Below are 22,188 nucleotides of genomic sequence, written 5' to 3' on the forward strand. Positions count from 1 at the left end.
ATAGAAGAATCTCATATTTTCTAGTTTTAATGGGTATACAACTTCTTTTTCGTGAATTCTATACCATATACTATCGTTTTCTGAAACTATTTCCCATGCACCGTTATCTTCACCTGGTTTACCAATTAAAATCGTATCTATAAGGAACTGTACAGGAAACTTTCTTTCTCCAATTGTTATATGTGAAAATGAACCAGCACTTTCAGCAATTAACAACAATGAATGTTTTTTACAATTTTGACATAACGATTGTAAAAATCTGACGGTTTCTTTTCTTTTTTCTGCAAATAGCTCGCTAGTGGTGAATAACAAAGTTATTAAATCAAATTTTGAAACATCAGTATTACATGATAGTATATCGTCTTTTAGAAATTCAGCATTTAAACTGGATTGATTGTATACCCAAGTATTTTTCATATATGTAGTCAATTTATTCACCACAGTGCCCCAATCTGCAATATCAACTATATTTATATTCAAATTTGAATTGGACGATGGATTATATTCTTTGAGTCTTGAAAAAACAGCACCTAAACCACAAAGCTCAGCTCCTGCTCCCCCACCAACTAATAAGACATTTTTTGATTGTTCTGGTTCTTTCAATAATGACACAATATCCTTTAAACTTGAAAATAATGAAGCATACGCCAAAGCTCTTGCAGGTGTCCATCTTGATGCGTATGCAAATCTTTTATTCTCATCATCAAATGCAGCTAAATAATCTCTGTTATATAAATCACCTTTGACTTTTTGAATGAAACATTGTAGGTCATCTGATTCTAGAATGTGCTTGAAGCAAACTGTAAATGCATCTATGATTTGATATGGTTCCAACAGATCAATACTGGTGAAGGGCAATCCACTCATTTGGAGTGTAAGTGTAAGTTATTCATTTGTAGTATATTATTTAATTTTGTGATTTCTTCTTCTTCTCTTCTCGATATTTTTGATCTACTAAAAAAAGTTTTGATAATTTTTTTTTTTCACTTTCTTCTTCTTTTTCTTTCTTTAACTAATAATAAATCAATCTGTGTCTAGGTGGACTCTCAGCATTTGATAAATCTTTTGGACTTTGATTATGCTGTAGCTGTTTTCCTATTCAGATCGGCGCTCGAGAAGCAAGCTTGATGTACAATAATAGAAACATTTGGAGATCAGTTGATTTTTTGAATCAGTATAATTTTTATTGTTTGAAGTTTTTTCAATATAGCACTATGTTTTGGTTGGTCCTTCATTTCATGAGGTTGAGCGATTGACTTAGTTGTTTGAGAATTAATTAGATGAATTTTGTATATGATTTTCAAACTTGTTGATTTATTGTCGATTACCATTTCTAATGGTCTTAAGCAGAATAGTTCCGTCGACAGATTGTATAGTAACAAGTCGGTCTTGAGCTCATTAAGTTGTAGCTCGGCCATTTTGACTTGAGGCAACATATTCCTGGACTCTGCGCAGGTCATATTTGACCTTTGACGAATTGAGTAAAACCATGTTGCACACATTTTTTATACACTAAAATTTATTTTTGCGCTTTGTTTAAATCACTTTCTTTCTATATTCTTTTTAATCACACTACAAATAAACTCAATGATTACTATATGTCTAATTCAAATCAAAATGTCTTTGGACTGAGTAAAGAACTGCTTACAACAACCATAACTCATGACAGTGCTCCAAAATATAATTCAAGAACAAGTGCTAGTACATTACCTCAATTACCTAAATATCTGTTGTCAACTGATGAAATTGACGAATATGAAGATAATGGACCTACACAAGAATTTGTAGAATTTGATCTCGGAGCAAATAAAACATTTGATTCATTGACAATCCAAAAAGAAGAAGAACCTAAAAATGAACCATTAATAAAAAATGTTAATGAAGAAGAGGACGATTTTTTCACAAATACAAATTCATGGAAAGAAATGAAAACAATCTCGGATCTAGATTTCTATAATGATAAAGGTGAATTACAACATAAATCAAATTCAGGAAAAGACTTTACAAAGGATAATAATTTACATTTTGGTTATACTAAAATTGATACCGAAGAACAAGTAAACAAATATGCAGCATTAGACAAGAAAACAGAGTTTTTGTTCAAAGGTACTACAAAATCTTACGCTAACAAAAATATACTTTTCAATGCTGATGATTCAGATTCAGATTATGATAATGACGATGAATTAGATTCTGGTGAAACTTTAGCTGATACAAAGCAAATGCTTTCGGAGTCTCAAAAATTCGCATATGTTGGTATTACTAAATTATTAACAGTTGACATGGCTACAAATTTAGCAAAAGTTCAATTTGGTACAAATAGTAGAATTGCAAAACAATTGAGTGGTAGTCAAAAGAATTTTTCAAATTGGACTTTGTATGTGCTATCGAAATTATATGAGCATTTGGATGTAAAAGGAGAAGAAAAGTTAATGATTGAAAACTTGAGTAAACATGGAGTTGAATTAAAAGATCTATCAAAAAGTTTAAAAGAAGTAGAATTAAAGAAGCTATCTTATATAGATGATGAATTTGATTTGAGGTGGGTCATTATATGCGACATGTTTTTGCTTTTGCTTAGTGATGGCTATTATGACGCAAGATCAAGATCCTTACTTATGAACTTTGCAGAGACCATTGACATTTCTAGCCTAGAAATTTTGCAATTTGAAAGAAGATTAATGGAATGTCTAGATATGGAAACTAGAGAGAAATCTATTGAAAATAAAGATGAATATTTAAATGATCAATCATTTATAAAACAACAAATCAAGAAAAACAAAAACAAGAGATTGCTTATGATTGGATTAGCTACTCTTGGTGGTGGATTAGCCATCGGATTATCTGCTGGGTTATTAGCTCCAGTTATTGGTGCAGGTATAGCCGCAGGACTTACAACTGTTGGTATAACTGGAACCAGTGGATTTTTAGCTGGTGTTGGAGGAAGTGCATTGATTACTACTGGTGGTGTAGCTATAGGTGCACAAGTTGGGAATAAAGCGGGTGCAAGAAGAGTTGGTGATGTTCATACATTTGAATTTAAACCATTACATAACAACAAAAGATCGAATTTGATAGTAACAGTAAGTGGATGGATGAATGGTGCAATGGATGATGTTAGACTTCCTTTTTCGACAGTCGATCCTGTTATGGGAGATATGTTTTCATTACTTTGGGAACCAGAAATGTTGCAATCTATGGGACAAACAATTGGAATCTTGGCAAGTGAAGCTTTAAGTACTTCAATTCAACAAATTTTAGGTGCAACTATTTTAGGTGCATTAATGTCGGCAATTCAGTTACCAATGGCATTGTCAAAGTTGTCATACTTATTAGATAATCCATGGAATGTTTCATTGGATAGAGCTTGGAAAGCTGGTAAATTATTAGCAGATACGATTCTATCAGGAAATTTGGGGGTACGACCAATTACATTAGTTGGTTTTTCTCTAGGGGCAAGATTAATTTATTCTTGTTTAATTGATTTGGCTAAAAGAAGTGGTTATGGTTTAATTGAAAATGTTATACTACTTGGTTCACCAATTTCAATAAATACAGATCAATTAGCTCAAGCAAGATCAGTTGTAAGTGGTAAATTCATTAATGGCTACTCTAAAAAGGATTGGATTTTGGGGTACTTATTTAGAGCTACTGGAGGTGGTATATCAACAGTTGCAGGATTATCAGCATTAACATCAGTTTATGGAATTGAGAATATTGATTGTACAGAATTTGTTGAAGGTCATATGTCATATAGAAAAGCCATACCTAAAATTTTAAAAACAATGAATTGGGAGGTATTAAGCGAAGAATTTGCTGAAATTGAAGAACCAGACCCTGAACAAAATGAAAGACAAAGAAAATTAATCAATGAATTTGATGAAGCAAGAGCTAAAATGGAAGACCAACCAGAAGAACAACCAAAAGGTTGGAAGAAATGGTTTAAACCAAAGAAAAAAGATTGGTGGGATATATATGAAGATAAAGATGATAAAGGTAAAACCATTGAAGAATATGATGAAACAGCACCAGTATTTGATTTAGATGCTTTAACTAAAGAAGTTAATGATATAGAAAATAAAAAATAATTATTTGTACACAAAAACAAACTATTTTTTTTCTTTAATTTTTTGAGTCAAAAAATTTTTCAATCTTTGATAAGTCCTTAATCAAATCAATCATGCCAACTATTCCTGTAGATAAAGAAGATCTTTTTGGGTTATTAGGAAGATCTTATACCACTGAAGAATTTGATGAATTATGTTTCCAATTTGGTATAGAATTGGATGAAGATACTACTGAAGACTGTCAAGGTGATGAACGACCACAATTAAAAATTGAAGTACCTGCAAATAGATATGATATGTTATGTATTGAAGGAATTGCTCAAGCTTTGAATGAATTTTTAGGAAATTCAACAACTCCTAATTATACTTTAAATCCATCAAAACCAAAAATCTCATTAACTATAAAAGAATCAACTTTCCCAGTTAGACAATACGCGGCATCAGCTATTTTAAGAAATGTTTCATTTGATCAAAGATCTTATGATTCTTTTATTGCATTACAAGATAAATTACATACAAACTTATGTCGTAATAGAACTTTAGTGGCAATTGGAACTCATGATTTAGATACTTTAACTCCACCTTTCACGTATGAAGCATTAGCTCCAAAAGATATTAAATTCATACCGTTAAATCAAACAAAAGAAATGGATGGGGAACAATTAATGGAATTTTATGAAAAAGATAAAAATTTAGGAAAGTATTTACACATTATAAGAGATTCTCCAGTATATCCAGTAATGTTAGATTCCAAAAGAACAGTTGCATCATTACCACCAATTATCAATTCAAACCACTCAAAAATAACTTTAGACACTAAAAATGTATGGATTGATGTTACAGGTACCGATAAAACCAAAACTGAAATTGTTATTAATCAATTAGTAGCAATGTTTTCAAGATATAGCAAGACTCCATTTGAGATAGAACCATTAGAAATTATTTCAGAACATAATGGTCAATCACGTGTCACACCAAATATAACACCAAGAGAAGCCAAAGCAGAAATATCATATATTAATTCATGTTTAGGATTGGATTACTCAGGTGAAGAAATTTCAAAATTATTGAAAAAAATGTCACTTGATGCCAAACCTTCCACAACTAACAAAGACTTGTTGGATGTTAAAATCCCAATAACAAGATCAGATATCTTACATCAATGTGACATTATGGAAGATGCAGCTATTGGTTATGGATATGACAACTTAAAGAAAACTAAACCAAACAGTGAGAGTTTAGTAGCTGCTGCTTTACCAATAAATAAAGTTGCTGATATTATAAGATTGGCAAGTTCTCAAGCTGGATACCTGGAGGTTATGCCATTAACGTTATGTTCTTATGATGAAAATTTCGCTTGGTTAAGATTAAAAGATGATTCAAAAGCTGTTAAATTAGAAAATCCAAAAACTATTGAATATCAAGTTGTAAGAACAAGTTTATTACCAGGTATTTTGAAAACTATAAAAGAAAATAGAAAACATTCATTACCAATTAGAGTTTTTGAATGTGGTGATATAGTATTAAAAGATGATTCTTTAGAAAGAGGTGCTTATAATCAAAGAAATTGGTCAGCCATTTATGCTGGAAAAACTTCAGGTTTTGAATACATTCAAGGTTTATTAGGTAAAATCATGCAAACTTTGAGAACTCCATGGTTGGAAAACCCAAATGAAGATAAAAGAAGAGGTTATTGGATTGAAGAAGATAAGACCAAAACCACATTTTTTGAAGGTAGAGGTGCTAGAATTTTATTTAGAGTAAAAGATAACGAGGAAGCTAAGGAGGTGGGTAGCATTGGAGTATTACATCCAGAAGTTATGAATAAATTTGATATCCCATATGCTGCTTCATCTGTTGAATTAAATGCTGAAGTATTTTTATAAAATAGAGATATTAAAAAGTGGTGATATTTAAAGGTTTTGTAATATTGTACACTACTAACTAATTAATTTTCTTTTGTCTTTTCTCTTTTGTAAATAAATTCGGATCTTTTATCTAATAATCAACTACTACTAAACAAATAATTTCAAGAATAACAAAAACTAATACAAATACATTATTAATATGAGTGGTAGAGGATCATCAAGAGCTTATGATATGATCATGAAACTTCTCTTAGTTGGGGATTCAGGTGTTGGAAAATCTTGTTTATTATTAAGATTTGTTGAAGATAAATTTAATCCATCATTTATTACAACAATTGGTATAGATTTTAAAATTAGAACAATTGAAAGTAAAGGCAAAAAAATTAAATTACAAGTTTGGGATACTGCGGGACAAGAAAGATTCAGAACTATAACTACTGCTTACTATAGAGGAGCAATGGGTATTGTATTAATATATGATGTTACAGATTCAAGAAGTTTTGAAAATGTAGAAAATTGGTTTCAAACTGTTACTCAACATGCAAATGAAGATGCTCAAATATTTTTAGTAGGTAATAAGTCAGATGATGAAGTAGGAAGACAAGTTAGTAAAGAGCAAGGTGAAGAATTAGCTTCAAAATTAGGTATACCATTTTTAGAAGCTTCTGCTAAAAGTAATGCAAATGTTGATGCTATTTTCTATGAATTAGCTGGTATCATTCAAGAAAAACATGTTGACGATAATGCAGGAGCTGCTACTGCAAGTGGTATAGATGTTTCACAAAATAATTCAGGTATGAAGAATAATTGTTGTTAGTAAAAGAGGTTTTAAAGTTTGAGTTCTAATTTTTTTTTATATTATCATTAAACTAATTAATTCGTGTTTGTTTATTAGATGTTACTACGTAGTTTTTCATATTTTTTTACCAAAATAAACCCATTGATCTTCCAAAGGTTTTTCTTCTAATTCTTCCCAACATTTTAATCCAGCTAATTCATGACTTAAATTTAATTCTTCAGCAGCTTGTACAACTACTTCTTCAATTAATCCATTTCCAATTTTATTTTCAATATTTTCTACAATTTCCTCATCTTCAACTATTCTTAATCTATTCTTGGTCAAACTTTCAACTGATTGTCTATATACTGATGATTTTGGAAATTTATCGTTTAATACCTTTAATTGTTCGTTATATAATGATATTAAAGCAGGTCTTGGATCAGGATGCTTGTATAAACCTGTTATACCCGTAGGTAAACCTTCTCCCGCTCTTACTATAACTTCTGATAGATGTAATTTTGGTATTTGTCTTAATACTGATGTGAATCTCATGATTTTGTAAAGGGTAGTTGTTGTATGTATATGTGAAGTTGTAATTAATGTTGTAGTCTCTTAATTCAATTAATATTATCGTAATAAATAATTATTAATTAATTATTGGATGAAAAACAAAAAAATTTACTTAGTCAAAATTAATATACACAAAAACAAAGTTTTGTAACTTGATAAATCTTAAGTTAAAAGTTTCAAAATTTGCAGCCATTTGAATCAATGTATAATTTTTATTGTAAACTGGTAATTATAAGTGTACCAACAATATTTGAATGAAATACTGGATAATGCATTAAAAAATATCTACCAGTGACGTATATATCACTCATTTATGTAGATTCCTCAGTTGAATGCCGTTATGGAACATTTGACAAAATTTTATCAAAGATTGTTCAGAATTTCACAGATACGCAGAATATAACTATTAAAGAGCACTATAATTTCTTGGTCCATTAGATTCATATCTCGCTACTAGACTACTAGTGTTTAAAAAAGCTCAAATTAGCGCAGAATCGATACTCTATGCACGCAAGAAATTATTGCCAAATTTTCTACAAATTAGACATTTCACCATCAAGAATTTAAAAAGTAAACCACTACAAATAATCTATACTTCCTTCATGTTAGCATAGCTGGTAAATCACATGAAATCCCCGCCTCCTCCGAAATCTCCACCACCAAAATCGCCTCCATCCATTCCATTATCATATCCATTATCATAGCCTTGTTCATAGGCCATCTGTTGTTCATAGCCATTATTATCAAAAGCATTTGCAAGCATGGCACCTCCCATTAAACCTCCTAATCCACCAAGCATCATACCCGATCCCATTCCCATTCCTCCAAATCTCGATTGTTGTTGTTGTGGATAATATTGATTTTGAGGATAAGGTTGACCATAGTAAGGCTGTTGACCATAAGGCTGTGGATAACCTCCATATCCTTGTGGAGGATAACCCTGTTGAGGATATCCTTGATTGTACATAGGTTGATGAGGTGGTGCTTGAGATTGTTGTTGATTATTATGACGATGAAAGAAACCTTTTTTCTGTTCTTTATTGTTTTTAGAAGTATCTTGAGATGTGTTACCAGTGTGTGCGGATCCGATTGAGTTTCTTCTTGAGTTGGATTCAGAATATGCTGGTGGAGCTTCATTAGAATTTTTTAAATTTGGAAACTTAGTCCCCTCTGGTGCTTCCCATTGAGATTTCTTTGTTTTCAAATCAACATAAAACCAGGTTTGATATTTATCGTCAAATTTAGCCAACCAACCATCTGGAACTGTTGGTTGTTGTTTTGGGTCTTCTTTTGCCATTTACGATGAATTGACAAGTTAATCAAATGTGGAAACTTAAATGAGCTTCAATGAGTAAAAAAGGTTTGATAGTTTGTGATATATAGTCGAAAAAGATAGCTAGTTACAATCCAGGTGAAATTTTAATAATATGATTTGAGTAATTCTGGTTGGACAATCAGTTAATGAAATTTTAAATCTAAATCTCGACGGATACTCCTATTTTGAACTTATATCTATATTATTAAACGGTGATTTATAGAACCTCTGAACTGAGTTTATTAAAAGTTTATACTAATTATGAATGTCAATATTGATATCGCAGTTTAAGATACAAAATTGGAAGTGGTGTTATTACTATATTTAGTCTTTAATTATACTTTGAATGGAAATCTAAATGGAAATCTTCTGGAATTGCACCCAAAAGGTCGTGCATCAATTAGTTATGATTGGCTTTGTGTAAGCAATTTAATAATTGCGATATTTTTTTTTGTATGATCTTAAAAATAAAATTAATTTTTATTTTTGTTGTCAACTATTTTATTATCGTTGTCATGTAATGTTACAAAGATTAACGTTTTGAATTTATGTAGTAATTTTCTTCTAGATGATCTTATCCTGCGACCATTTGATATGAGAAATTTTTTGATTTAGAATTACTCAATGATTTATTAAATTAATTCAAAATGAATTTTTTGTTTACATGACCGGTAATCAACCTGTAGAGCTACTACACGAGCACAGAAGTAGCGTATTACAAGTGAAATGTCTCCCGATAATCCAATTGTAAAGGCTATTAGTTTAATCGGGAGTTGTGTGAACAACTTTAGTGCTTTAGCTCAACTTACACATCATAATTAAGGGGCTTGTTTCAAAATTGACATTTTTTTGCACCCAAATGAGAATAAAAATATTTAACAAGTTTCAGTATTAATACTTTTATTTGTGCTATTAAATCTATATACATGTAGGTTCATATGCTATCATCATCAATCATTACTTATTCTATTAACTTCAAACATCTTTTAATCCTATCAAATTTTGCCTTGTTCCTCAAGGACTTTTTTCCAATGAGGTGTTGGTTCTGGTTGTTTCTTTTTCAATTCAGTTTCAGCCATACTCAACCCGATAGTAGCTAGTAATAGCATTAGAGTGACGAATGTGGTGTATGTTACCAAAATTTACATTTCAAGATCCAATTGTTTTATGAACATTTTAATAGATCTAAATATTTTGTTTCACATACTATGTAATATAATAGTATATACTACAGATATTATTATAAAAAGCCTTAATTATTAACATAAATATGTAATCTACATGCCTCTTTACTCATAGTTATATTGTTTTGTATATGTCCAACTTCTTAAATAGTACGTGATAAAGTCTAGTCTCATACGACTTACGACTTTACGATATACTACTTACACAAAATTGATTTCAATATAACTGTTAATTTGGGCTTATACCCAACAAATGTATTAAAAAGATACAAGTATGTGTATTTGAAAAGTTTATTTTCTACAGTCAATTGAAATTCAATTTTAAAGTAAAACTGTAATTTATGGATCACCAATTATTGCAACATTTCATGATATACTACTTGCCACATAGCTTTTAGCTTCATTAAATTAAATGGATATTATTCATATCAATAATTCAGTATTATATAGTAATGACTTATCATTTTTTTAATAAAATTAGAAGAGTTGATACCCGCAATTTCATCATTGAGCGAGAAGGTAAGTATTATTGGGTAGAAGAAACCACGGAATACAACCAAGATGGCTCGGAGTATACAAGTTATGACGAAGAAGAGATACCACCCGAAGAATTAGAACAACGTCGAAAAATGATTAGACGTCAAGAATTAAGACACGGTGGAAGTAATGCAACCTCATCATCACAAGCTGCAGAAGGTCAAGTTGGAGAAGGTCAAGCTGAAGAAGGCCAAGCTGAAGTAGGTCAAGCTGAAGTAGGTCAAGCTGAAGTAGGTCAAGCTGAAGAACAAGAACAAGAACAAGAACAAGGTCATGCGGAACATAATCAAGAAGATGAAGAACAAGAAGAAGAACACGAAGAACAAGATCATGAAGTGACTGCAACTAACAATAAAAAAAGATCACAAACAAGTCAAGTCAGATCAGAAGTCAAAAGACCAAATTTAAATCATACTTCCAACAATACTACAAATTGAGTCTTCCACTCATTTTCCCGTTTTGAGAGTAGGCTGGTTCTTGCTCACCTTAATCATTCAATTCTTCATATTGCAACCTATTATATAAGTAATACATGTTGTTTTAAATAATGAAATTTCACTATCATATAATTTTATCTCGTATTATTTCGTATTTTCTCGTATTTTGGTTTTTTAGACAGTGAATTCTCATCAGAATGAATTTATTTGAAACGAATTTGATTCTCAGAAACATCAACATTGCGTTTCATCTGAACCTTCTTGAATTACTCATTTTGCGTTTTGCATTTTGTAGGTATGTTATACTGTATTGATCATTTAACTTAAAAGTTTGTTGTATTATAGGAAGAAATAATAAAAATAAAATTCTGTTTCAATATTGTTAGACACCCTTCTCAAAATTTTTCAAGACTGTAGGTAGGAAAATAGAGATACCATCAACGAGATTTTGAATATACTCATACACACATATGAAAACCAATTTGCACATATGGTTAGCAAATGACCAAATTTGTCTTTGTCAGGTATTTGTGTACAAAAATAATCTTACTATGATGTATAAATAAAAAAAAATAAATAAAAGCTTGAGAAAAATGAGCAAAAAAAATTTAAGTCGATGACACAAAATTGGGTCTCACATTGCTGAAAATTCATCAACCCGGCTGAAAATATTCAAGTTAAAATGACAACTTGTTCAAACAATGCATCATTCAAATCCAAGAATCCAACTTATTGGACATCTTTTGCCACGGATTACATAACCTTAGAGTAAAGATGATTTCTGGTTAAGTTATGCTGATCAATTTGTATCATCAATCTTAAATCTCAACCTCAACAACGTTTTAATGCAGTTGCTGGTCCACCGCTCGTGGGGGTTGTGTTGGTCCCATAATCTGTGTCATATGCTCAATAAAGTGAATTAAAAACTCAATATGGGTTATGTTCTTTATTATTTTCCTTCAATATAAAAGATTATCAAGAGATTTTTTTGGACTATGTCAGATTAAACCAGGTTTTTAATTAATTTTGACTTACTTCTACCTTTGGCTATTCCAGCCTTAGGACGGAGCTTTATTAGTATGAATTTTGCTGGTGGTTTAGCTGAAGTTCATTCATAGTTATACCATGGTAGTTGTTGATAGTTTTTCAAAGAGAGTTCATCTCATACATTATTAAAAGACATTAACATCAAGAATAGCAGTTAAATTATTCATTAATAATATTTTCAAACTTTATGATATGCCAGATGGAATAGTTTCAGACAATGGAACAAGAGTTACACTTAAATTCCGGTCAGAATTCAATTACTCAACGCTTATTTTTTGGATAAGCTTGATAATTTCGAACTTATAATACTTTTTGGAGATTCAACAATTGATGAATACATGTTGGCGGATGAATCAGTTGATAAGATTGAAGTAGTTAATTTAACTTGATCTAATGTAGCACTATCAAATTCAGCATTAGTTAACTTATCAAAATTTTTAGTAACTTCCAATACAATATCATTTAAAGTATTCTTGAAATCTTGTTCATGATTAGCTTTACCAAATTTTTTATTATACACTTCCAAAACTTTTGATCAATGTTTTTTACCATACTCTTCAGCAACATCATATGCAACTTTTCCATAATTTTCAGGTTTTAATGAAGTAAGTTAATATGATAATTTTTATATAAGAATAAATCACGTGCGTGTGTCGCATTTGATGTGTCTTTTTGTGTGTGTGTCGTGAAACATCTGTTTACTAGGCTGCAATTCAGTTGAGTATAGCTGTGAGGTTGAAATGAATTAAGAATTTGGATCAATAATATTAGCTGGAATGTAGATGGAACTGATTACAGCTCTTTTTGCTTTTGTTTTGTTTTAAATTTTGTTTAACGCGATGTATTATAAGTCAAATTATAATTTGGTTTTTTTTTTACAACCAAAATTGGTTTTTACAACCAAAATTTAAAAAAAACCAAATTCAATTGTTGAACCACAACAAACAACTCGTATGATATATTGAAGCTTTGTTAATTAATCATCAAGAGTATCAAATGTCATCGAATGATAAAAGATCAATAAATAGTGATCAAGGTAATAATAAAAGAGTAAAACTCACTAGTGAAGGTGGTCAATTGAGATTTTCTTTGGTTAAGAATTTAGTTGTTGAAGTATCATCTATAGTGAAAGAAACATCTTCAAAGAATGAGAAACTGGTAGACACGTCTGTGGAAAATAATGGTAATGTAGATCCAACATTTGATAAAAGTGTTTTAATTTTGAAAAATGGAAATTCATCAGACACAAAAGATCAAGATGGTACAACCTTAGGTGTGGAATCATTAGATGAAACTAGCAATAATTCAGGATCAGGTGCTATGTCAGATGTTGAACCACTTTCAGCTACTGTCACTAATAATACTGCTACCACAACTAATGTATCAGAAGAATTTGTTAAAAAATATAGCAAGAGAGAAAGTTTTGCAATGAAGAACTTTGAATTTCCCACTTACTATTACGAAAGAGAGGGTGCTGAAACATTAGATGGTTGGTTCTTAATGCAAAAGAATTTGAGCAAAATCGGGAAGAAAGACTTGGGTAGATATTTGATTGGTATTTGTGGATTTGAGGAGGTCACAGATGAAACTGTAAGAAACATTAGAGAAGGTTTTTTGGAAAAATACAAAAAGGAAGGTCAAAAAGATGAAGAAGTATTAAAAAATCTAATTGTTGCTCGGATTGAAGGTGGATCTGCAGCTGTTGTAATTAATAAATTTGAATTTAAAAAACCATTTAAGGTTAAATCAAAACTTCTGATTAGTTCCAAGTTGAGAGAAAAAGACCTTGAAAATCCCAAGCCAAGAAATGACTTTGATTACTTACGTGTGGCAGATTTAATAATTGAAATTGAAGGATATTCTAAACCAGTCCAATTTATTACCATCTACGGTGATCATGAATATCAAGAAAACAGAATCAGATTAATTAAGAAGGTCAATCCATTAATTAAAAAGGATGGTTCATTGTTTAATTATGTATTTAGCGATCAAAATTCCGGGGCTAATTATGATGGCTCAGTTAAAGAATACGACCTTAAATGTCAAAAATGTATCAATGAGTTTTTAGATATAAACAAGTGGATCAGATCAACTAAATTAGCAACTGAAAAAACTTTAGTAACAAATTTTAATCCTCAGGGCCTTCGGGATATTGATTCAATTTATGTGCCATTAGAACATGGAGATAATGTGTATTCTCATAAAGTTTTGTTTGAAAAAGACTATACTGGCACCCATGCCGCAGTTATAGTTAAGATGGGATTAGAAAAATTAAGTACAAAATTTATTGATAAGTCAGAAAATATCCAAGCAGAAGAAACCTTGTTTAAATTGAGTGGTGTCAAGAAAAATAACGTCCCTTATACTTACCAACTAAATGATGAAGATTACAAATCGAGTGTCAAATATTTGAATCATATGAAAAGATTAATTAAAAATGATGAGGATCAAACAACTATTAGACTTAGACCACATACTGAGTTACTGAAGAAAGTTTTGTTCAAGTACAATGAGGAATACAATGATAAAATCACCTCAATTTCAAGTATTTCATTAGATATTTACAAGAATATCATCATTGGTTTGGTATTAGACGAATGCAATAATCATTTAAAAGGTCTGCTTGTACAGTGGACAAAATTTAAGTTTCCGGGGTTTACTGATGTTCAATGTAAAGGTATTTTTGATAATCTTCGTAATAAAAATAAAATTATATTTCAAGAAAAATGGATCTTCGATCCAAATTTTGTCTATACACAAGTTGAATTGAGTTTGGAGTTTTATGATAAATTATTAAAAACTTATTCCAAATTTGAAAATAGTTCTGATAAATGGGTTAAAATCACTAGTGCATTTGATAATAAAATTCCTAAACTTCAACTAGTCAATATTTACAGAAGAATTTCTGAAGGTGGCCATACGGAAAAGGTCAATGGTACATTACAACTTACAATGGATTATAAAAATTTAATAATCAAACGAGAAAATGATGCTATATTAAGAGCAGAAAAAAAGGAAGCTAAAGCTAAAGAAAATAATTTAAAAAAAGTAAAATTTGAAGGATTGAAAGAAGCTGATTTGAAAAAGCGAAGTCAAAAATCAAGAAAGCCATGGTCAGCCGAAGAAGATAAGAAATTGATGGAGTTGTGCAAAGAAAACGGTCGTTGGCCCAATTGGTTAGAAATATCAAGCAATTTTAAAGATAGAACCGAACATTCATGTCAAATGCATTATCGTCAATTGGTTGCTGAAGCGAAGAAGGATCCCAAGTTATTAGAAAAAGGTGCTTGGTCAATCAAAGAAGATATGGACTTAAGGGCTTTATTTCAAAAATATGGCAACAATTGGAGTAAAATTGAAGCAGAGTTCCCAACTAGAACAAAAGTTCAATTGTCCAATAGATGGAGAATTTTAAAAAAATCATCGAAATAAAAGAATTCAAAGTTGTTACAGAATTTGAATTGTTCCAATTGTACGAAGATGGTATTTGGCTTGACCCTTCTGCTCGATCAAGTTTATTGCTACTAAAATTCTATAAAATCCAGCTTTATTTCTTGCTATGTATTTTCTAATATTGTGTTTTAATGTATAAAATATAAAATCCACTGTATTTGAATACTCTATTAATTTATATATTTCATTCAAAAATTTACTTCGTTTCACCTTGTTCTTCCAATACTCTTTTCCAATGTGGAACTTCTGGAGCTAGTTTTTTCTTAATTTCAGCATCTCTCATGTTCAATAGAATAGTTCCAATCAAAAGCAATAAAGTGACAAAATGAGCCACGACACGCACCTGCACCGCCTTTTGAGTCTTTGTCATATGTGGATCACGATCAATAAATTTCCAAACAACTCCTAAAGTAGTTAACCAACCACCAATGACTAATTTATATTTATGTTCATTTAAATTATGCAATATTCTTTCCTTTGTAGTTAACTGACCTAGTTGTAACTCTTGTTTCTGAGTTATTGATTGATGATATTCAGCTTGATGCATCATTTTATCATATTCCCATGAACCTTGATCTGCAAAAAATGCACCAAATGCAATAGTTGGCATTGCAAATATAGCAGCTTTGATACTTGGACTGAAAGTTGCAAATCTTGCTGGTCTTCTATATTTGAAAAACGAGAAAATACCTGCTGATACAGCACCACCAATTGCCAAACCTTTCAAACCTTCTTTTATAATGTGATTTCTATGATTGACTTTTTCTTCTTCTGTGATGATCTTCATTTTGTATCAGTTATATTAATAAATGTATAGCAGATAATTTGAAATGAGCTGAACAAAAGATTCAACTTTACTTTTGATAAGGACATCATCTTGTTTATATATTAATCTTTCTTTAGTATATTAAGTCATCAAATAAGAAATTCCGCGGAAAAGTGGTTCGACTTTATATTTTTCAAAACTTGGTCTCGGATTTATGAGACCATATTTTATTTTAGACAGAAAAGAAATCAAATTAAATCTGTCTAAAGATCAAGTCCGATTTATTCCTTTTACTGATTAATTTAGATTGAAAAATATGCTCAAATTCAATTAAAGCATTGTTACGTGTCAAAAGTTTTTATTTAGTCCACTCAGGAGATAAATGTAGCACATTAAAAATAATGTAAGTATAGACTTAGGTAGACGAGCCGAGGACATGCTCATTAAAATAAGTCTAATTTTGATATATCGATGAGCATGGGCGGTTTAAGTGTACTACTTCATTGGTAGTACTTTACAAATAAAATATGCCATTTCATAAAGTATATAATTTTAATGTTTTTAATTCTATCGTAAATTTTTAATTCGATCTGCAAATTTCACAAAAAATAATATTACTAAATTTAGATTAATTACAATTTCATAAAATAGATCAATATATGCCCATTTGGGAAGAATTAAAGACCGACGATGGTCAATCATATTATCATAATACTGAAACACATGAAACTCAATGGACTTTACCCGAAGGTGAAGAATTAATTAAATCACAATCGAATTGGGAAGAATATAAAACTGATGATGGACAAGTATATTATTATAATACGATAACTCAGGAGACTTCATGGGACAAACCTGATGATTGGGAAGAAAAAGAAATATCAACAGCAAGAGACGAAACGAAAGAAGAAGAAGAGACAAATGAAGTGGAAAATGAACTTGAAATGGAGCTAAAGGCAAAACCAGTAGATTCAACATCAGAAGTACCACAAGATGAAAATCAATTTATAGAATTATTAAAAGATTACAAAGTAGATTCAACTTGGTCATTTCAAACAGTAATGGAAAATTTAATTAATGAACCAAGATACTGGACTATAACAAACCCCATAAGAAAAAAAGATGTGTATGAAGATTTCATACTAAATAAATTTCAATCAGAAATTAATAACAAGTCAAATATGGTTGAAACGTTTAAAAACAATTTCAATAAAGAATTAGAAAAATTACACGCGAAAGGAGAACTAACGCACAACTCAAGATGGATAAGTTTACAAAAAAAGTTTGAAGAAGAAGATAATCCAATTTTCAAACATTCAATAATACTGGATCATGAAATGATAAAAATGTTTTACAAGTTTATAAACAGCTTAAGAGAAGATCATGAAAAAGAAATCACCACTCAGAAAAACCAAGCAATTGAAGAATTATTAACTTATTTACACCTGATTAACTTATCATTAGTTGAAAATTCAGAAAATTTTGAAGATTTATATGAAAATTTATTTGCTGATTCAAGATTTAAGCAAAACAAGCATTTTGAAATATTGAGTAAACTAGATATACTAAAGTTGTACAAAAGAGAAATATATCTTGAAATCATTAAGAAGTTAGAAGAAGATATACAAACTCAAGAAAAGCAAATTTATAGAAATGATAGAAAGGCAAGAGATAATTTCAAAATATACCTATCTTCAATTTCAATAACTCATAAAACAAAATTCAATGATGTATTTGACAAATTAGAATCTGAGGATTCATTTATCGAATTATGTGGAAGAAATGGTTCAACTCCACTAGATTTATTTTGGGATAAAGTTGATGAAAAAATTCAAATTTTCAAATTACAAAAAAATAAAATTGAATCAATTTTAAATGAAAAGGGAGAAAACGATGCTTTGATATGGTTATCGTTTGATAAATTTTCAAAATTCTTGAAATCTCAAGCTAAATTGGAAGATGAAGATAATGAACTTAAAGAAATTTTTGAAGTATTGAAACAAGAGCATGAATTGAAAGAAAGAGTTTGGAAAAAGAGAAGAACTTCCGACTTAGATCCTGCTACAAGTATCAAAAAACCTAAAACCGAAATTAAAAAGAAAGTAATGAATTATTAAATAATGAAGTATTAATGAATTAGAGGCTAGACTGGCTCTCTATCTAACTTAGACTCTTCAGAATTTTTTTTGATTAATTGTCTTGAATACATTGATCCTCTAAGATGTAGTTCAATTGACCAAACGAATTTTGAAAATTTGAATTGATAAAGTTCCTAGTCGTGCGGAAGTCTCAAAATTTTTAGTTATCATTCTCGGAAATAAATCAACAAAATATATAAGGTGTTAGCAAACGGTTGAAACAAATTACATTTACACTAACTCAATATACAATGGTATGTACATTCATCAATTGAGTCATCCCAAAGAGCCTATCATACTAACATTTTAAATTTTTTCAGTCACAATCATTAAAGCCATATTTAACAGCAGTAAGATCATCATTAACAGCTGCAATATGTTTACAAGATTTTTCATCACAATTAATAGAAAGACATAATAGACCAGAAATAGAAGTATCAAATCAACATGATCCAGAACTCATATTAAATCCAATGCATATAGCACGTAATGAAAATGAAAAAATTTTAATTGAATCAAGTATAAATTCAATAAGAATATCTATAAAGATTAAACAATCTGATGAAATTGAAAATATCTTGGTACATAAATTTACAAGATTTTTAACTAGTAGAGCAGAGAATTTTTTTATATTAAGAAGAAAACCTATTACTGGTTATGATATAAGTTTTTTAATTACAAATTTTCATACTGAACAAATGTTGAAAGATAAATTAGTTGATTTTATAATTGAATTTATGGAAGATGTAGATAAAGAAATTAGTGAAATGAAATTATTTTTAAATGCTAGAGCTAGAGTTATTGCGGAATCTTTTTTAATACCTTTTGATTAAAAAAAAAAAGAAAATATACATAATACTAAAAACTATTATTTTGGACTTTTTGGAGTTTCACTTGTAATACTTTGTTTCTTATAATCTTTGGGGGATACTGATGGGGAATTTTTTTCATTTACTGGTGTATAAAAGCTTTGTGGTGAATTATATGGTGAATCTCTTAAATTACTTGGATGTCTCTTTTTCGTCGATCCGTTTGTATTATTAGGAGTTGGTGGTTCTGAAAATGGACTTTTTGGTGGTGGATCTTGTACATTGGGTAAAACCATTGGCATATCTACATTATCATTAAGTAAACCTGGAATATTACTCAAAACTAAATCTAGCTGAGACAAAGCTTCTGCAACTTGATCGAAACCTTTTGATGATATCTTGAGTATCCATCTATAATTAAATATTTGATCTTTGTAAAAATCAGCTTCTTCTTGTGTTGGACTTGACATATACAATATAGCTGCAAATGTTCCAATTAATGTAAAATTTGAAGAACTTGAAGAATGCCAGAATGAATGTATATGTTCTGGTTTTAAATCTCTTACAAATTCAATTGATGCTAATAATCTTGTCTTGGCAGCTGCCCTACATACGTTGATTAATTCATTCGGTGGTGGATTTCCCAGTTTTGTTTGTTGATATATTACCGTGGTGATTTTTCTATGTAATGTTAATTCTGTTGCAAAATAAGCTAATTGTAAATAACCATTTGAACATAATTTTCTTGGTTGTACTGAAGTCATTTGAAGTTCTATTGGTAATGAATGGAACCAGTTCCTAAGTTTTAGCTGCAAAGGTTTTGCTAATTTTAAAACATCATTTATATTTGTGATTTCATTCATTGCTTTCATTGAATAAAATTGATTTAAAATGTCGCTGAGTATTTTACTTAATTCAATCAAATTCATGAAAATCTTTTTCCCATTATCAATATCAGAAGAACCTTCTTTTAAATCACCATCTCCATGTTTTTCTGGAAAGTCTTCTTCATATAAAGGTAAAACAATCCAGTTATTTTCACTAATATGAGAAGGTCTTGCATCTTTTAGGGACAACCATTTGTCTTCCATATAAACTGCCCATGCTAATCTTTTTCTTAGTCCTCTTTCCCATTTGGGTAATTTCCAATTATTACAATCTAGTCCTAAACCTAATTCTTCAGCTAATGAAACAACTTGTGAACACAAAACCCATTCTGAATAATCTGCATCTCCACTATTTTGTATTTGATCGTTATATGTTTTGCAACTGATGATATGTTTACATTGTAATAATAAGAGCCCCGCTTGAACTGCACTTAACTTTGGTCTTTTCAAAATTTCCAGTAAATAATTATTTAATCCAATTTTTAGTATTAATTCAACATTTGGTTTTGGAAATCTATTTAGTTGTGGATCATAATCCCACCATTGTATAGCTAGTACATATACAGCTGCTAATAATGGAGCACTAAATTCTCTATGAGTTCTTGAATATTTCTCTAAAAACACCTTTTTATGAACGATAGGATATGAAGGATGAATAATTCTAAAATATAAATCTATTAAAATTTGTCCATGAGGTGATATAAATTTTTCTATCGTATCAACATCATTTGACATTGTTTGGTACGATTGTGGTGATTGATCTTCTTTCAAAACAAATTGTACTTTATCACTAACTTTTCTTAGTGAAATTGAGTTACTCAAACTAACTTGCTCTATCTTATTTGTTGTGGTGGATGTGGTTTGCTTTTGGTTGTGAGAATCTATTATTGTATTTAAGAGATTTATATCATAAAGGTAAGATGTTGGTCCAACGTAGAAACTTGATCTTGGAAATTGTAATGATAGTGTTTTTTTCAACAAGGAATTATTTATTGATGAATATTCTTGAATTGGTGCAACATCTCGTATAGGTACATCTGGAACTTGTATATTGTCCAAGGGATTCATTCTACTTCTTTTATTTAATTCAGGTCCCATATCTGTTGGTTTTCTCTTAATTGCTGGAGTTGTATATGTACAAGATAATTGTTTTGCCTCACATTGTACACAATTATCGGTATTTGGTACTATTACACATTTAGTTTTCCTTCTTCTACATTGGTCACAAGGACGTCTTTGTTTTGATTTTGTAGCTGGTAATGGTTGTTGAGGTTGTTCTTCATTTAATGGTGGGTGTGGTAAATTATCTTGTTGATGTACATTATTTTGATACTGAATATTATGCATTATGTTATTACTGTTATTATTTTGATTCTCTGGTCTATATTCAGTTGGGATATAAGTTGGTAATTCAATATTATATAAATATTCAGCTGTATTTGGATCCATCATCATTGTGGAAGACCATTGCGATTCATAACTTTGCTGAGGAGGTTGTTGATGATGATTATTATACATTTCATGAGACTGATTCTGATGATTAAATTGTGAAGGTTGATTTTGTTGTAGTTGATTATGAGGACTTGGTTGTGAATTACCATTTAAATTTATTGAAGGTTGTATATCATTTGGGGATTGATTAGGTTGTATTGGTCGAGTACTAAAATTTTGATGATTATTGTTACCAGTATCATTAACTTTATTTAGATTATCTTGACTTTTATTGTCATTATTATTATTGGATATACTGCTATTTTGATTATTTTGATTATTATTATTACTATTATTTAATGATAAATTATTTGATTGTTCATTAGTTGATTCTTTTTCTTCCATTGATATTTAATATTTGTTCTTATATAATGTGGATGTAAAACAATATGAATAGATTATTGACTGAATATATTAAATTGAAATGTATTTTAGTTTATTATAAATTTGTAAAAGTATTTTGGTTGTAATAAATATTGAAAAATAAATAAATTATATTTTTATCTTTCTTTTTTTTATTTTTTTTTTCGTAATAATTTTTTGTGTTTAATTTATATTAACAATAGTTTATTATATTTACGGGATATTTTATTAATTAATCAATTACTTTAAAAAATTATTGATTGATCTTTGAATGAATTGAATTTGTAATTGATCGATGAAATTTGTCTCGAATGTAATTGACCGATGATGATTAAGTCATTATGCTACCTTTGTAAGTTGTAGCTTTGTAGCAGTAAAGAAGCTAAAGATTTGAACTATTTTATTTTATATAATTATGAGTAGTATAAGTTTGGATATTAATCGTATAAATTCATAGCTCGTTTTACATTACTTT

At 29.7% G+C, this 22,188-nt stretch overlaps 13 protein-coding genes across 13 annotated transcripts; 7 read left to right on the forward strand and 6 right to left on the reverse strand. All coding sequences in view use genetic code 12, as the record gives it.

Annotated features, from left to right (window-relative positions):
- Positions 1 to 11: 11 nt before the first annotated feature.
- On the reverse strand, positions 12 to 867 carry KGF54_003963 (25S rRNA (uracil2843-N3)-methyltransferase; the record flags this gene model as incomplete). Its single annotated transcript, XM_051764609.1, has 2 exons — positions 12 to 20; positions 88 to 867. 2 exons carry the CDS (start codon positions 865 to 867, stop codon positions 12 to 14), a joined length of 789 nt encoding a protein of 262 aa, XP_051618005.1.
- Positions 868 to 1,598: 731 nt separating this feature from the next.
- Positions 1,599 to 4,088, forward strand: KGF54_003964 (uncharacterized protein; the record flags this gene model as incomplete). The annotated part of the gene is made up of 1 exon (XM_051764610.1): positions 1,599 to 4,088. One exon carries the CDS (start codon positions 1,599 to 1,601, stop codon positions 4,086 to 4,088), a length of 2,490 nt encoding a protein of 829 aa, XP_051618006.1.
- A 92-nt stretch (positions 4,089 to 4,180) lies between these two features.
- Positions 4,181 to 5,953, forward strand: FRS1 (phenylalanine--tRNA ligase subunit beta; the record flags this gene model as incomplete). Its single annotated transcript, XM_051764611.1, has 1 exon — positions 4,181 to 5,953. One exon carries the CDS (start codon positions 4,181 to 4,183, stop codon positions 5,951 to 5,953), a length of 1,773 nt encoding a protein of 590 aa, XP_051618007.1.
- Positions 5,954 to 6,134: 181 nt separating this feature from the next.
- Positions 6,135 to 6,752, forward strand: SEC4 (Rab family GTPase; the record flags this gene model as incomplete). The annotated part of the gene is made up of 1 exon (XM_051764612.1): positions 6,135 to 6,752. The coding sequence occupies one exon, from the start codon at positions 6,135 to 6,137 to the stop codon at positions 6,750 to 6,752; it is 618 nt and encodes a 205-aa protein (XP_051618008.1).
- A 96-nt stretch (positions 6,753 to 6,848) lies between these two features.
- On the reverse strand, positions 6,849 to 7,268 carry MCI4 (Mci4p; the record flags this gene model as incomplete). Its single annotated transcript, XM_051764613.1, has 1 exon — positions 6,849 to 7,268. The coding sequence occupies one exon, from the start codon at positions 7,266 to 7,268 to the stop codon at positions 6,849 to 6,851; it is 420 nt and encodes a 139-aa protein (XP_051618009.1).
- Positions 7,269 to 7,908: 640 nt separating this feature from the next.
- IFU5 (WW domain-containing protein IFU5) lies at positions 7,909 to 8,583 on the reverse strand (the record flags this gene model as incomplete). Its single annotated transcript, XM_051764614.1, has 1 exon — positions 7,909 to 8,583. One exon carries the CDS (start codon positions 8,581 to 8,583, stop codon positions 7,909 to 7,911), a length of 675 nt encoding a protein of 224 aa, XP_051618010.1.
- A 1,654-nt stretch (positions 8,584 to 10,237) lies between these two features.
- Positions 10,238 to 10,759, forward strand: KGF54_003969 (uncharacterized protein; the record flags this gene model as incomplete). The annotated part of the gene is made up of 1 exon (XM_051764615.1): positions 10,238 to 10,759. One exon carries the CDS (start codon positions 10,238 to 10,240, stop codon positions 10,757 to 10,759), a length of 522 nt encoding a protein of 173 aa, XP_051618011.1.
- Positions 10,760 to 12,074: 1,315 nt separating this feature from the next.
- On the reverse strand, positions 12,075 to 12,391 carry KGF54_003970 (uncharacterized protein; the record flags this gene model as incomplete). Its single annotated transcript, XM_051764617.1, has 2 exons — positions 12,075 to 12,301; positions 12,361 to 12,391. 2 exons carry the CDS (start codon positions 12,389 to 12,391, stop codon positions 12,075 to 12,077), a joined length of 258 nt encoding a protein of 85 aa, XP_051618012.1.
- A 411-nt stretch (positions 12,392 to 12,802) lies between these two features.
- On the forward strand, positions 12,803 to 15,238 carry KGF54_003971 (SANT/Myb-like DNA-binding domain-containing protein; the record flags this gene model as incomplete). The annotated part of the gene is made up of 1 exon (XM_051764618.1): positions 12,803 to 15,238. The coding sequence occupies one exon, from the start codon at positions 12,803 to 12,805 to the stop codon at positions 15,236 to 15,238; it is 2,436 nt and encodes an 811-aa protein (XP_051618013.1).
- Positions 15,239 to 15,455: 217 nt separating this feature from the next.
- Positions 15,456 to 16,046, reverse strand: KGF54_003972 (RCF2; the record flags this gene model as incomplete). The annotated part of the gene is made up of 1 exon (XM_051764619.1): positions 15,456 to 16,046. The coding sequence occupies one exon, from the start codon at positions 16,044 to 16,046 to the stop codon at positions 15,456 to 15,458; it is 591 nt and encodes a 196-aa protein (XP_051618014.1).
- Positions 16,047 to 16,684: 638 nt separating this feature from the next.
- KGF54_003973 (uncharacterized protein) lies at positions 16,685 to 18,142 on the forward strand (the record flags this gene model as incomplete). Its single annotated transcript, XM_051764620.1, has 1 exon — positions 16,685 to 18,142. The coding sequence occupies one exon, from the start codon at positions 16,685 to 16,687 to the stop codon at positions 18,140 to 18,142; it is 1,458 nt and encodes a 485-aa protein (XP_051618015.1).
- A 272-nt stretch (positions 18,143 to 18,414) lies between these two features.
- On the forward strand, positions 18,415 to 18,996 carry ARC19 (Arc19p; the record flags this gene model as incomplete). The annotated part of the gene is made up of 2 exons (XM_051764621.1): positions 18,415 to 18,417; positions 18,484 to 18,996. The coding sequence occupies 2 exons, from the start codon at positions 18,415 to 18,417 to the stop codon at positions 18,994 to 18,996; spliced, it is 516 nt and encodes a 171-aa protein (XP_051618016.1).
- A 35-nt stretch (positions 18,997 to 19,031) lies between these two features.
- Positions 19,032 to 21,695, reverse strand: DAL81 (Dal81p; the record flags this gene model as incomplete). Its single annotated transcript, XM_051764622.1, has 1 exon — positions 19,032 to 21,695. One exon carries the CDS (start codon positions 21,693 to 21,695, stop codon positions 19,032 to 19,034), a length of 2,664 nt encoding a protein of 887 aa, XP_051618017.1.
- Between the last annotated feature and the right edge of the window lie 493 nt (positions 21,696 to 22,188).

Source organism: Candida jiufengensis, assembly GCF_024610255.1.
Source record: "Candida jiufengensis strain CBS 10846 chromosome Unknown scaffold1, whole genome shotgun sequence".
Classification (NCBI taxonomy): domain Eukaryota; kingdom Fungi; phylum Ascomycota; class Pichiomycetes; order Serinales; family Debaryomycetaceae; genus Lodderomyces; species Lodderomyces jiufengensis.